Source organism: Pezoporus flaviventris, unplaced genomic scaffold (genome assembly GCF_033815535.1).
Source record: "Pezoporus flaviventris isolate CSIRO_AGI_PZ_B2104156 unplaced genomic scaffold, CSIRO_AGI_Pfla_v1 ptg000034l, whole genome shotgun sequence".
Lineage (NCBI taxonomy): Eukaryota > Metazoa > Chordata > Aves > Psittaciformes > Psittacidae > Pezoporus > Pezoporus flaviventris.
This window is the reverse complement of record NW_026892582.1, coordinates 2,559,600-2,574,394: the sequence shown is the minus strand read 5'-3', so window position 1 is coordinate 2,574,394 and position 14,795 is coordinate 2,559,600. Positions and strand designations below refer to the sequence as shown.

Genomic DNA, 14,795 nt, shown 5'->3' with positions numbered 1-14,795 from the left:
TTCCTCCAGATTCTCTTGATGTCTTGAAATATCTCTTGATGTTTCCTTAGCCTGGTGATAGGTGAAGAGACTGCAACTTAGCTGCAGAGCAGAGTAACTCTGGTATGATAATATGCAATTTTCTAAATGGATGTTTCTCTTCTTTAATAATCTAGTAGTTTTTATAATTGAGGCTTTCTTCATTTTCTCCAGTTGTCTTTTACCTCTGCTGTGCTATACAGAAGCAGCAGAGTACCTCAAACTGACCAAACTGGATCTTTCCCCAGAACAGAACTGCCGTTTTACTTATAAAGTAAAAACTCCAGGAATGATGAAGTTGCCTTTGAAGGCACAATTTATTCTTCACCAAAATGTCTTTCTGTTGCAGACAGTCTTTCTATTGTGGGAAGAAGCTGGTTTAGCAGAGCTGCTCCTTGAGCACTCACATCTGTGGATCTTTTTTAACCTGTATTTTACCTTTTCTACTTTTTCATCACCTGTTGGGAGACACACTTCCCTATAATAGCAGCTGTAGCATTGCTTAGACTTCTGTAAAGCATCTGTTAGCATTGCATGATAACCTGGTGTGGTGGGCTGCTGGTCTGTGTTTTGTGGATTTTTTTTTTTAACTCCTTTGCAGTCTCAATGTGCATTAGCACATTAAAAGCAGGCTTAGAGATACATCTCAGAAGGTGTTATAAATAGTGAATTTCCTCCAAGTGTGAGGATTTCTGATTAAACTCTAGCACAGGCAATATTTTATTAGTGAAATGGAGGTTAAAATAATTGCTGTTGCTAAGATTTGCAGGTGAAGCCAAATGTGTCACAGTGATAAACAGGTTGAGATGAGCACAGTGAGTTATGGAACAGAGCTGGATGAACCTTCAGAGGTCTTCTCATCAAGATAGGGTGGCTATGCCTGAAATGATGATGATATATTTCAGTGTAGCCAGACTTCAAGAGCTTAGTCTGGGAAGTTCATGTTAGCCTGAGAGCTGACTTTGTGAACAGTGTATGTGAAATCGATCACTGAAACCAGTTATTGAGTGAAATAATAAGGTCCCTGTTTTTCAGGACTATTCATATGTTCTGAAATGTTATGTGCTGGTCAAGTGTGAGTAAACAGCTTAGTGTAGGGATGGGGAGGTGAATTTGTATGGCCAGTGTTTGGATGTGATGCCGTGTTTTCTTACTGGTTTTCCTGGCATGATTCTCATCAGCAAACTTGGTTCTGTTGCAGTGATTTGTGTGATCCTTGTATTTTGTCCTATCTCAGCTGTTTTTATGACATCCTGTTGTTACTTTGGTGTGAAATGCACTCTGTTATTGTAGGGTGGTCACATTCATTTTCCACCTCCGACAACTTGTTTGTACTGGTGGCTTGTTTCAGCATGCTTCGGGTTGTAATGAGTTATTTGCATAGATCCCTCCTGGTGTTCCCTAACAGCAAAAAGGCTGTCTTAAAGGGAATGGAGGCACAAAACTGCAGTTGGATGGATATGCTCACAGCTGCAGATAAAGGCATCTAGAGTTAAAGTTATAAATACCCAGACTGTAGGTGTATGTTGTCGTGAGACTTGATCCTGGAGGTGAAAGCTGGGACCTCACCTGGGTGATGGTCTTGTGCTGATGACTCTTTATTTCCATTTGCTTTTAAATTAATTTTCATTTTATATTTACTCTAGGATCAAGTGGATCACCTGCTGGCTCTGAAGATCAAAGCCTGCTCTCTGAACTCCAAGCTTTCTGCCCAGGAAAAGAAGACTATCCTGGCTGACTTAACAAGTGAGAAGCCTCAAGTAAAGCTCCTGTACATCACCCCAGAGATGGCAGCTGCCTCCTCCTTCCAACCTACACTGAACTCTCTGGTGTCCCGAAAGCTCTTGTCCTACTTGGTAATTGACGAAGCACACTGCGTTTCCCAGTGGGGACATAATTTCCGACCTGACTACCTCCGGCTGGGCACCTTGCGCACTCGCATACCCAATACGCCATGTGTTGCCTTGACAGCTACTGCCACCAAGCAGGTCCAGGAGGACATTGTGGCAGTGCTCAAGCTAAAGCAGCCACTTTCCACATTTAAGACCCCTTGCTTCAGATCTAACTTGTTCTATGATGTGCAGTTCAAAGAGCTCTTGACCGATCCGTACGCCAACTTGAAGGATTTCTGTCTGAAGGCACTTGAAGTGACAAACACCACTGGGGTAGGTTTTACATTTAAGGAAGAAGGCTAAACTGAAAAAATCTACCTTGATAGTCACTGACCTTGTTACGGCCCTGGCAGGTCTGTGGCAGGGGAGGAGGAGGTCCCTGGAAGGAGGGTGCCCATGTGTATGTTCTAGTTTCTCAAAAAGTGGTCACATATGGTTTTTAGTTCCTCTAAGATAACTAGAATGTGAAGGCTGCGTTCCTTTCAGAGGTGTCCTCAGAAAGGGGTTGCTTACAAGAAAGTAGATTAGGAATATGCAGCAAGCATTTGTCTTGATTTGTTGTGACCCAGGCAATTATTGTATGTTTGTGTTCTGCTCGTCTACTATGGTGAGTGTGCTGGGTTCAGCAGTAGCAGTCATTTTTCTCCTTCGTGATAGCTGGTGCAGTGTTGTGTTTTGGCTTCCAGCCTGGGAACAGTGCTGGTGATACCGATGTTTTCGGTTGTTGCTAAGTGGTGTTTACCCTGACCAAGGACTTTGTGAGGCTCATGCTCTGCCAGGGAGGGGGTAAGCCGGGAGGAAGCAGGGATGGGGCGCCTGGCCCGGGCTGGCCAGGGAGGTATTCCATACCACAGCATGTCATGCCCAGGGTGAGGGGTAGCTGGGAGTTACCTGGAAGGACACGGGCTTCTGGGTCGTACTTGTTTCTTGGCCGGTGGTATTGTATTCTCTTCCCTTGTTATTTTTTATTGTCATTGTTGTCGGTGGTGGTGATTTGTGTTGTACATTGGTTGCTGGACTGTTCTTGTCTCAACCCGTGGGAGCTGCACTCTTTTGATCCTCCTCCCTGTTCCTCTGGGAGCGGGGAAGGGAGAGCCCCAGGGCGGGGGGGGGGCTTGATTTCTCTCAGCCCAGCACCACTCACTGGGAGTGAGTGAACAAGCTGTCTGGCTAGGGTTTAAACCACGACAGTTCTTTTGGCACCCAATGTAGGGCTCAAGGGTTTGATATAACAACAGATCTGTCCAGATTAATAGTCACTCGTCACAATGCTGATTTATTGGCTCTCAAGGTTGTTCCTCTTGATCTCACAGTTTCAGTATATTGTATCTTACTTCCATCCGGTATTTGCTGTATTAGTGTTTTTCAAGTGTGGGGCTTGGGCTAAGGTTTTTGTCTCATTGTACTTTATGGTAATGACTTGTAATACAATAGAATCATTGATCATGAAACTGATCTGGCTTATGTTCCCAGTGTGGTCACCACCTTTATACTTTGGGAGGTATGTAATAGAAGTGCTTAGCAATTACACATCTTTTTTCTCCTTCTCAGGTGCTCAACCTGTGAAGGAGACACCCTTTTACCCTCCCAGTCCTCCCCCCAGACCATTTACATTTGAGAGTTTTGAAGTTTTTGAATGGCCTTTTAATGCTGTTGAGACTTGTTTGCTGATCGTGATGGGGATCACCATGCTAGCAAGCATACAGAGTGTGTTTTGCCCACGGCTGATTTCAAGAATTAAGCAGAGTCAGGTTTGGGTCTTGTCTGGGGTCAAACATCAATGTCAGGTTTGGGTCTTGTCTGGGGTCAAACGTCAATGTAGGAGGACCAAGAGATTTTCCCTGAGGCTGGACAGTCATGAGTGGCAGGGTGTGTGGGATAGTATGGGCAAGTATCTAGGTCAGTGGGCCCCTCCAGTACTTTGGAATTTCACCACCGAACAACTGCAAAATCCAGAAGAATTAGTAAAACACTTAAATGAGGTGTGTGGTCATTCTGGCCATACCAGAGATGGACAAATCATGGCAACGTGCTGGGGCTTGGCCTATGCTTACAGGGCCTTGTTCAACACTATCCAGCACCTTCAAAAGGAAAAGAATGTCAGTGGATCTGAGGGCAAAGCAACAGTCAGCGCAGCTACTCCAGCTCCAAGCACAGCAGCTTCACCACCCCCAGTGACAAGTACAGTCGCTACTCAAACTTTGGCTGCAATGAACAGCACAGCTACCCCAGTGGCAAGTGCAGCAGCTGCTCAAACTTTGACTGCAACAGACAGTGCAGTTACCCCAGCTCCAAGCACAGCAGCTACAACACCCCCAGCAACAAGTACAGTCGCTACTCAAACCACAGTGATAAGCACTGCAGCCAAACCAGAGGACCAATTCGTACCAATATCGGTTACCCCTGTACGCAAGAGAAAAAGCGAAAAAGAGGCAAGAAGGGTGAAGCGAGATGAAAAAACAATGTGTTCACCACCAGGTCTAGCATCTGATCAGGAGTCATCATCACATGATGAAGAAGAAGAGGTAACTTCTCGACCTCGAACCTCAACCAAGCTACGAAATATGCAAAAAGATTTTACCCGTCACCAGGGGAGCACATCATCACCTGGTTACTCTGATGCTGGGACAATGGGGTCAATGGTCACGAACTAGAAGATACAGAAGCCAAGCAGCTGGGATCACTTGCTAGAGAAGGGGGAATTGACACAGCAATTGCAAGAGAGAAAAAGTCCCTCAGTCTTTGGAGGAGGCTCTTGGCAGCTGTGAAAGAAAGGTTTCCATACAAGGACGATGAGTTGTTCGGCCAAGTGGACTACTATCGACAAAAGCATCCAGTCTCTGAGGGAATCAGCCATCGTAGAAATGATCTATCACATCAAGCCAAATAACAGGGCTACACCCATAGATCCAGATGAAGTTGAATGTACACGACCCATGTGGCTAAAACTTACACGGAATGCACCGTCATCATATGCCCATTCATTGGCAACAGTGACCTGGAATGACATAGTACCAGTAACAGTGGATGAAATGGTTCATAAACTCCGAGAGTTCGAAAACAATCTCACCCTTCCATCATCTCAGCTGTGGAAAAACTGTCCCAGGACCTCAAACAATTGAGGGACGATGTATCTGATTTATCCAGCTCCTCACGTGTACCAACACACGTCTCAGCTATTAACAAAAAGCGTCCTATTGTTCAAGAGAGGAGATACAGGAGGTATACGCCACGGGGTACCCTATGGTTTTACCTGCTGGATCACGGAGAAGACATGACAAAGTGGGATGGAAAACCTACTTCAGCTTTGGAGGAACGGGTGAGTGAATTGAAGAGGGAATCAAGGGCCAAGACTGATCGTCCCATGAGAGCTACGGCTTCAGTCTCTGGTGAGCAGTTTCCCAGATGGAGTGGAAGAGCTGATTTTACTCCAGCTCCTGTAATAACAAAGAATAATCCCTTTCACCACGACTTAAGTGTCCAATGCTGTGAGGGGGGGGTAGGGGACAATTGGATTTACTGGACTGTGTGGATCAGATGGCCTGGCACATCAGTCCTACAGAAGTATAAGGCTCTAGTAGATACCAGTGCACAGTGTACCCTGATGCCATCAAGCTGTCAAGGGGTGGAACCCATCTATATTTCTGGAGTGATAGGAGGATCCCAAGAGTTGACTGTGCTGGAGGCTGAAATCAGCCTGACTGGGAGGGAATGGCAAAAGAACCCTATTGTGACTGGTCCAGAGGCTCCATGCATCCTCGGCATAGACTACCTCAAGAGGGGGTACTTCAAAGACCCAAAAGGGTACCAATGGGCTTTTGGTATTGCTGCTTTGGAGACTGAGGAAATTGAGCAGCTGTCCACCTTGCCTGGTCTCTCAGAGGATCCTTCTGTTGTGGGGTTGCTGAAAGTCAAAGAACAACAAGTGCCAATTGCGACCACAGCAGTGCACCGGCGGCAATATCGCACCAACCGAGACTCCCTGATTCCCATCCATCAGCTGATCCGTAGACTGGAGAGTCGGGGGGTGATCAGCAGGACCCGCTCGCCCTTTAATAGCCCCATATGGCCAGTGCAAAAGTCTAATGGAGAATGGAGACTAACAATAGACTATCATCGCCTGAATGAAGTCACACCACCGTTGAGTGCTGCTGTACCGGACATGCTAGAACTTCAGTATGAACTAGAGTCAAAGGCAGCCAAGTGGTATGCCACGATTGATATTGCCAATGCATTTTTCTCAATTCCTTTGGCAGCAGAGTGCAGGCCACAGTTTGCTTTTACTTGGAGGGATGTCCAGTTCACTTGGAACCGACTGCCCCAGGGGTGAAAACACAGCCCTACCATTTGCCATGGACTGATCCAGACTGCACTGGAACGGGGGCAAGCTCCAGAACACCTGCAAGACACTGATGACATTATTGTGTAGGGCAATACAGCAGAAGAAGTCTTTGAGAAAGGGAGGAAAATAATCCAAATCCTGCTGAAAGCCAATTTTGCCATAAAACAGAGTAAGGTCAAGGGACCTGCACAGGAGATTCAGTTTTGGGGTATAAAGTGGCAAGATGGATGTAGACAGATCCCCACAGATGTCATCAACAAGATAACAGCAGTGTCTCCACCAACTAATAAGAAAGAAACGCAAGCTTTCTTGGGTGCTGTGGGGTTCTGGAGAATGCACATCCCAAATTACAGTTCGATTGTAAGCCCTCTCTATCATGTGACCCGGAAGAAGAATGATTTTAAATGGGGCCCTGAGCAACAACAAGCCTTTGAGCAAGTTAAACACGAGATAGTTCATGCAGTAGCCCTTGGACCAGTCCGGACCGGGCCAGATGTAAAAAATGTACTGTACACTGCAGCTGGAGAGAATGGTCCTACCTGGAGCCTCTGGCAGAAAGCTCAGGGGAGACTCAAGGTCGACACCTTGGGTTTTGGAGTCGGGAATACAAAGGATCTGAGGCCAGCTATACCCCAACTGAGAAAGAGATACTGGCAGCCTATGAAGGGGTTCGAGCTGCTTCGGAAGTGATTGGCACTGAAGCACAGCTCCTCCTGGTACCCCGGTTGCCCGTGCTGGGCTGGATGTTCAAAGGCAGGGTCTCCTCTACACATCATGCAACTGATGCTACATGGAGTAAATGGGCTGCACTAATTACACAACGAACTCCAATAGGAAATCTCAGTCATCCAGGCATTCTAGAAGTCATCATGGGCTGGCCAGAGGGCAAAGATTTCGGAATGTCACCAAAGGAGGAGGTGGTGCGTGCTGAAGAGGCCCCACCATATAATAAACTGCCAGAAAGTGAAAAGCAGTATGCCTTGTTTACTGATGGGTCCTGCCGTATTGTGGGAAAGCATCGGAGATGGAAGGCAGCTGTATGGAGTCCTGGACGACAAGTTGCAGAAACTGCTGAAGGAGAGGGTGAATCAAGTCAGTTTGCTGAGGTGAAAGCCATCCAGCTGGCCCTGGACATTGCTGAACGAGAACAGTGAGCGGTACTTTATTTCTAAGCTGACTCATGGATGGTGGCAAATGCCCTGTGGGGGTGGTTGAAGCAATGGAAGCAGAGCAACTGGCAACGCAGAAGTAAACCCATCTGGGCTGCTGCACTGTGGAAAGATATCGCTGCCCGGGTGCAGAACCTGGTGGTGAAGGTACGTCATGTAGATGCCCATGTACCCAAGAGTCAGGCCACTGAGGAACGCCAGAACAACCAACAAGTGGATAAAGTGGCTAAGATTGAAGCGGCTCAGATGGACTTAGATTGGCAACATAAAGGTGAATTATTTTTGGCCTGGTGGGCCCATGACACTTCAGGCCATCAGGGCAGAGATGCAACATACAGATGGGCCAGTGATCGAGGGGTGGACATAACAATGGACACTATTGGCCAGGTTATTCATGAGTGTGAAACATGCTGCGATTAAACAAGCCAAGCGGTTAAAGCCTCTTTGGTATGGAGGACGATGGTTGAAGTATAAATATGGGGAAGCCTGGCAGATTGACTATATCACACTGCCGGACAGCCCGCCAAGGCAAGCGCCATGTGCTTCCCATGGTGGAAGCAACCACCGGGTGGCTGGAAACATACGCTGTGCCCCATGCCACTGCCCGGAACACTATCCTGGGCCTTGAGAAACAGATTTTGTGCGACACGGCCCCCAGAGAGAATTGAGTCAGACAACGGGACTCATTTCCGGAATAACCTTATAGATATTTGGGCCAAAGAGCATGGCATTGAGTGGGTATATCACATCCCCTACCATGCACCAGCCTCTGGGAAAATCGAACGGTACAATGGGCTGTTAAAAACTACACTGAGAGCAATGGGTGGGGGAACTTTCAAACATTGGGATACACACTTACCAAAGGCCACCTGGTTGGTCAACACCAGAGGATCTGCCAACAGGGCTAGCTCAGCCCAGTCAGAACTTTTACATATTGTAGAGGGGGACAAAGTTCCCGTGGTGCATATAAAGAATTTGCTGGGGAAGACAGTCTGGGTTATTCCTGCTTCAGGTAAAGGCAAACCCACTCGTGGGATTGCTTTTGCTCAGGAGCCTGGATATACTTGGTGGGTAATGCGGGAAGATGGGGAAGTCCAATGTATACCTCAAGGGGATTTGATTTTAGGGGAAAACAGCCAATGAACTTAATTGTATGCTGTTGCCTGCTGTGTAATACTTTTATAGCCCATCAACTAGATGTCCCCAGGTCACCAGGGACTAGCCCTGACTTCCCTCCAACCATCATCCCAACAGAGAATGAACTTTGATAGAACCTGATGAGTTCTGCAGTAAAGGAACGACCAGCATCAGCAGGCAACGATCCAATACTGCACACAGCCTTTCCTGCCCTGAAAGATTGTTACAAGAGATGGAACCTGACATCATGGACCGAATGGACTTGGCAGCATTATAGGGATTGGTCCATGCACTAAGAAAATGATCTCTTTCTCTTGGTCTGTGTTTATATGGATGTATATATATGGGAGAGCGATGGTGTATTGAAAATGTGGGATCTGAGCATGACGTGAATGGCATGGAATAAGGGGTGGATAATGTCCTGGGTTCAGCAGTAGCAGCCATGTTTCTGCTTCGTGGTAGCTGGTGCAGTGTTGTGTTTTGGCTTCCAGCCTGGGAACAGTGCTGGTGATACCGATGTTTTCAGTTGTTGCTCAGTTATGTTTACCCTGACCAAGGACTTTGTGAGGCTCATGCTCTGCCAGGGAGGGGGGGAAGCCAGGAGGAAGCCAGGACAGGGCGCCTGGCCCAGGCTGGCCAGGGAGGTATTCCATACCACAGCACGTCATGCCCGGGGTGAGGGGTAGCTGGGAGTTACCCGAAAGGACACGGGCTTCTGGGTCGTACTCGTTTGTTGGCTGGTGGTATTGTATTCTCTTCCCTTGTTATTTTTTCTCTTATCATTGTTGGTGATGGTGGTAGCGGTGGTGATTTGTGTTGTACATTGGTTGCTGGACTGTTCTTGTCTCAACCCGTGGGAGTTGCACTCTTTCGATCCTCCTCCCTGTTCCTCTGGGAGCAGGGAAGGGGAGAGCCCCGGGGTGGGGGGGGGCTCGATTTCTCTCAGCCCGGCACCACTCACTGGGAGTGAGTGAACAAGCTGTCTGGCTAGGGTTTAAACCACAACAGTGAGGATGAACAGGAGCATTTGAATGTCGTGTTGAATTTCCTGCTCTGACATTAATTCCCAAAATAACTCTCAGCTATTCGGTTGTAGCCTCTGCACCTGTGTTTATTTGGACAGCAGAGGGAGACTGCTTCTTACCTTGTGTCTACTGGGAGAGGATTGAGGGAGCAGATTTGGTTGATGTTGGGACTTGTAGGACTTGTAAGGAAACTGTCTTTCTCTTTGATATACTTTTGTGCTGACATAGTATTTTCAGTTGCCAGGGAATCAGCTTGTAAAGAGATGAGCTTTGGACATTCCTCCTGTCTCTGCCATCCTAATACTGCAGCTTTGTTGATTGGCTTCAGGCTGTGTGGACTTTCTCTCCTGTCTGCCCAGGTGTACTCCGGTTGTGGCATTGTGTACTGCAGGATGCGGGATATGTGTGACCAGCTGGCTACTGAGCTGAGCTACCGAGGAGTGAAAGCCAAGGCTTATCATGCAGGTACAGGAAGCTGCATCTGCGTCTCTCAATAGGTGGTAGAACTGTACAATCCTTAAGGCCTGGGTTGGGGCTATCTAGGAAGCAGTTTTCTAGGCATGGTCTGCAATGTGTCTGATGCTCATGTAAGATAAGTTTGGGGTCTTCCACAGGACAGCATTCCTTTCACTCCAGAGCTGTTGGTTTTGTTGGATCTTGCACAGCCTAAATATAATAATTGCTTTTATCCCAGGAAGGAATTGGATTTTTCTCTTTGGAATCGAAACAGCTGCTGCTGTCTCAGTCAGGGGTTGGCTTGGAACGGGGGAATGGAGAAGGAATTTAATTTCTTTCTTTCCCTGTTGTTTTCTTCCCTTTTTTTTTCCTTCCCAGGACTCAAGGCAGCTGACAGGACTTTAATCCAGAATGAGTGGATGGAGGAGAAGATCCCTGTAATTGTTGCAACCATCAGTTTTGGAATGGGAGTAGACAAAGCCAACGTCAGGTATGTGAGGCTGAGTGTTGTGCCCTGCCGGAGTCTGAAACCTGAGCAGTGAGAAGGGAAAGCCTCAGTCTCTCTGTTACCTGATACATGCGATTCAAATGCCCGATGAACACTTGCTAAATCCACAGGAACAGAGCTGGATGGTTTTTATCTTAGAACCAGTAAAAACAAACCTGGAAGGGTTCTATAAAGAAATGAAGAACAAGCCAACAGAGCTCCTCTGTGCCAGTCATCTTCCGAACCAAGAAAACTGGAGGAATTTTTTTTTTTTTTTGCCATACCCTCCAGGGTTTCAAGAGAAGACATCTTGAGGCAGTCACAGCTGTCCCTTTCACTTCTCTTAGTGCAGTAGTTGCTGTTAAAAAGCAGTGGGAAGAATATGAGCACCTGAAATAATTCATACACCCTCTATTGAAATGATCAGAGCCAACTCTTTTTTAGACATCTCCTTTTGCAGTGCAATGGGGGGAAGAATAAAGCAGTTCACAAATGGCAATAACCGTATCAAAATACAGCTCTAGTCCAAGGATAAAACTTTGCACATGGTTTCAACAGCTGTTCCTCTGGGACTTCTGTCACCATAATCGCTCTGTGTTGCTAGAATTCCTCTACTGCACTATGGCTGTGCTGAGTTGGCATTGTGATCTGTGATCACTTAGCAGAGGGTAATTCAGGTGCAGCTCACTCAATGCCCCACACAGACCTGATCTTTACTCTGAAATCCACATAAAGTGATTGCTCTGAATGCTGTGAGAGAGGGGCAGGACAGCAGTGAGACAGTCGCAGCAGTTCAAAATTGTGCCATCCTTCTGTGTCCCTGTGTTGCCAGGCAACAAGATCGCATAGCAGTGACAGACTTTTGCTGCTTGATGCGTGTGACCCAAGAGAGAAATGAGAAGTTTACTAGGACAGTAGCATGAATTAATGACCCGGTGAAGCCACCTTGCCCTGTTCAGGAGAGTGGCTGTTAGAAAAAGCAGAGTAACTGAAATACATAGGGCTGGTTGAGAGTGAAATGTAGCTGAAACATGCTTATAATCTGGTTAGTTGCCAAGGAATGCAATTAAAATGCCTTTTTACAGGATGTTTTTTTAATAGTTTAAAGGATATTATACCTGAGCCTAGGCAACAAGCAACTGCTGCTTAGCCTTCTGTTGGCAGAGTTCTGAGCAATCATACATATATCAACTAAGATCAGGTCTGACAACTTCTGGAGGTGACTTTTCCGCACAAAAGGGAAAATGGGTGGTGTCTCTTTTTGTGATGGAATCAGCTCCTTTCTGTTAATTCAGTTTTGCTTGAGATTATCAATTGCTTCAGTAAACTTTCTGATGGGGATTAAATGTGTAGGGCTCTGATGCTCCTTGCCTGGCCTGTTCTGGAGTGTTTGTGTTTCTTCAAACATGTTTGCCTGCTTTTGTCCTTTACTCTTTTGCCACACCTTTTTGTGTCATACCTGCCCCTGGGACATGCTGGATTGGAGGCAGGCTGGGATTTAAAACATTGGCAGCATTACTGTCCTGTGAAATGCTGTCAGTGCAGGTGTAAGCTGAATTGCCAAATAGTCAGGTACAAGGAGGTTTAAAGAAGTGGTGTGTTGAAAACAGTCAGAGATTATATGAAGTTTAGCAATGATTCTATACTTGTATTATCTGGCTAGGAAGGAAGGAAGGATGCCTTCATCTACAAGTCAGCTTGGTAAGACAGACTTTCCCATGCAGGAAAAATGTCTTTAAAATCGATTATTTCGAAAGGTGTTCTGCAATGTTCAAATTGTGTTCCACAAAATAAATAGGACTTTTTTATTAATGCTGTACTTCATGGTAAAATCTCCCAAACTCTGTAATTCAGTGTCCTTATTCTCAGTCTTCATAGCTGTACAATTCTATGCATGTTTGGGATATTCACATGCTCATCCTTTTCCATCCATTTAAAGTAACACCCTGCTCACATGCTGTTCTGGTGTGTTGTTTTTCTTATAGCCCAGCTGTTTTCCTTGTGTCTCATGTTAAGAGGACTTACATTTCTGTGTGCAAAATCCCTTGCTCTGCTAAACCCTGTCTTTTATGCTTTTGCTGCCCTATATTTTACTGTTGTTGATGTCCACAAATAACACCATTGTATAGGAAGTGATCTGAGAAACCTGCAGCCTTATGTTTCCTGTTGCCTTATCCCATGCAGATTTGTTGCCCATTGGAATATTGCTAAGTCAATGGCTGGATATTACCAAGAGTCTGGCAGAGCTGGGAGAGATGGGAAGCCATCCTGCTGTCGCCTATATTACTCAAGGCATGAGAGGGATCAAGTCAGCTTTCTGATTAAGAAGGAGCTCTCTAACATCCAGGTAAGATCTGCAGAAGAGTACCCACCTGCCTAGATATGCTGCTGCCTTTGCTCTGATCTGGTTTGCCTGCAGAATGTGCAAAGATGAAGTGAGTTTTTCTGGGTCTTGAGCTGTCAGTAGCCCTGTTTCAAGGGACAGTACTGAGGAATGAAACAGAAAGGGAAAGGGCTACAGCTTCAGCTCTGTTAGAGAGGCATGGGTGAGCATAAGACTGGAGCAGAGGCAGGATGGTGTCTATACGTGTTTGCTGGATTGATGAGAAGGGTTGGATTTAGTTGTCACTAGAGTTCCTTTATCTGTTTATATTTAAATTTAAGACTATTGTTATTGCCCCCTTCTGCTTTCAGGAAAAAGAAGGCACCTTAAAAGAATCTGACAAAGCTGTGATGACAGCTTTTGATGCCATTGTGAACTTCTGTGAGGAACTGGGGTGAGTGCAATTCTTTCAAATACTGTTTAGTGTTGGGGAAACCATGCTCTGTCCCTTCCAGGGCACTGTTATTCCTGAGATCTTGCACGTCCAGGAAAAAAAATACTGAATGAATTGCCTGGTATTTTGCTGTCTGAACTGAGGAAGGTGTCCCTGAGACATCTCTCTCTCACTCCCACCTCTCAGATAACTGGTAGGTTGGTCTTGGAGCCTGACCAAGTGACGTGGTGATGTTAAAATGTAATTCTTCTGGCTATGAATTTTACTATGTTCTGTCTTTGATGATGGGCTGACTTAGTTGCATTTGCTTTTGTTTTGACTCTTTCCTTCTTCACTACATTATCTCTCTTCTAAAGAGATAGGCAGCCTAATCAGCATGGGATGGAAGCATTTAGATTTAATATTTCTCTAAACCTCAGTGGCTCCATTCTGCAAAGAATGAGGTATCTATGATTCTTATTGACCTTAGAAGGAGCCAGTGGTGCCTAGAATGTTTCAGAAACAGGCCCAAATTATGGATGTCCCCAGTCTAAATGCAGAGTAGCAACAGCAATGTGAATTGTTTAGGTTCTGACTTGTAAACTGTAATTGTACTAATTGCTATTCCATGCTGGATAAGACATCAAGGCTATAATTTTGCCAGTAAGAGAGCAGTCTGTGTTCACTAGCTGAAAACAGTCAACATGTGTCTTGCTTTCAAGTCTGCATTTTGTTTCATTTTTCACACCTGTGTCTGGGACAACTTTTTCAGTGTGATTGTGACATGTGATGCTTTTCTGATGCCCTGGTTAGCATGTGCTCTCCTTGTGGTCGTGCTTGGTAACAAATCCTGTTTTATGGGGCTGCTCCAAGAAAGTGTTGCTTGTACTAAAGTATGGCACAATTCTGAGTCCTGGAGTATTTGAAGGAGCTTTTCTCTGCCCAAAGTCAAGGTGATTCTGAGAAGTAGCTACTGGGAGTTGTCTTGCTGTTTAGTTTGATCTACTTACTTTAAGCAGCTCTGCTCCTTCTGGTGCGTGTTACTAGCTAACAGTAAGAGTGGCCAGGTGGCTGTTTGTGTCTGGGATTTGTATAGTCTGAGGGGCAGCTGTATCGATCTGGTTAGATGTTAACCTCAGGAAGCCTTGTCTTGGTATCTATTTCTCCTGGATTCCTAAGCTGTTTATAACAGTAGAGTTAGCCAGGACAGTCACTTCCTGGAATGGACGCTAGTGCCATAAGAACTGGACTGGGATCACTGAACTAACCTTGCACAAACCAGAAGCAGGGGTTTCAGGACATTCCAGGGTGATGCCCCAGGGAGGGCATGAGTTGGGCTCCATGTTACTGTCTTATTACATCTCCTACTTCATGCACGTTGTAAAGAGCCTGACTGCTGTCTCAAGTGAGGACTTTCTCTAGAGTTGCGCATCAGCAATGAGGCAGTAACTAGGCAAGGACAGAAAGAAAACATTCTCCTTTGCTCAGATGAATAGTAACAGATACAGGATTT

General features: G+C 46.0%; 2 protein-coding genes across 2 annotated transcripts in view; both read left to right on the top strand.

Annotated features, from left to right (window-relative positions):
• ARHGAP44 (Rho GTPase activating protein 44) overlaps window positions 1–14,795 on the top strand; it is a 239,099-nt gene that overhangs the window by 53,557 nt on the left and 170,747 nt on the right. The gene's annotated exons all lie outside the window — the stretch shown is intronic.
• RECQL5 (RecQ like helicase 5) overlaps window positions 1–14,795 on the top strand; it is a 48,027-nt gene that overhangs the window by 4,120 nt on the left and 29,112 nt on the right. Inside the window, exons 4-8 of the mRNA XM_061461976.1 lie at window positions 1,665–2,183; window positions 9,943–10,048; window positions 10,418–10,529; window positions 12,711–12,873; window positions 13,221–13,303. Of these exons, the coding sequence (XP_061317960.1) occupies window positions 1,665–2,183; window positions 9,943–10,048; window positions 10,418–10,529; window positions 12,711–12,873; window positions 13,221–13,303 (983 nt within the window). The remainder of the gene's footprint in view (window positions 1–1,664; window positions 2,184–9,942; window positions 10,049–10,417; window positions 10,530–12,710; window positions 12,874–13,220; window positions 13,304–14,795) is intronic.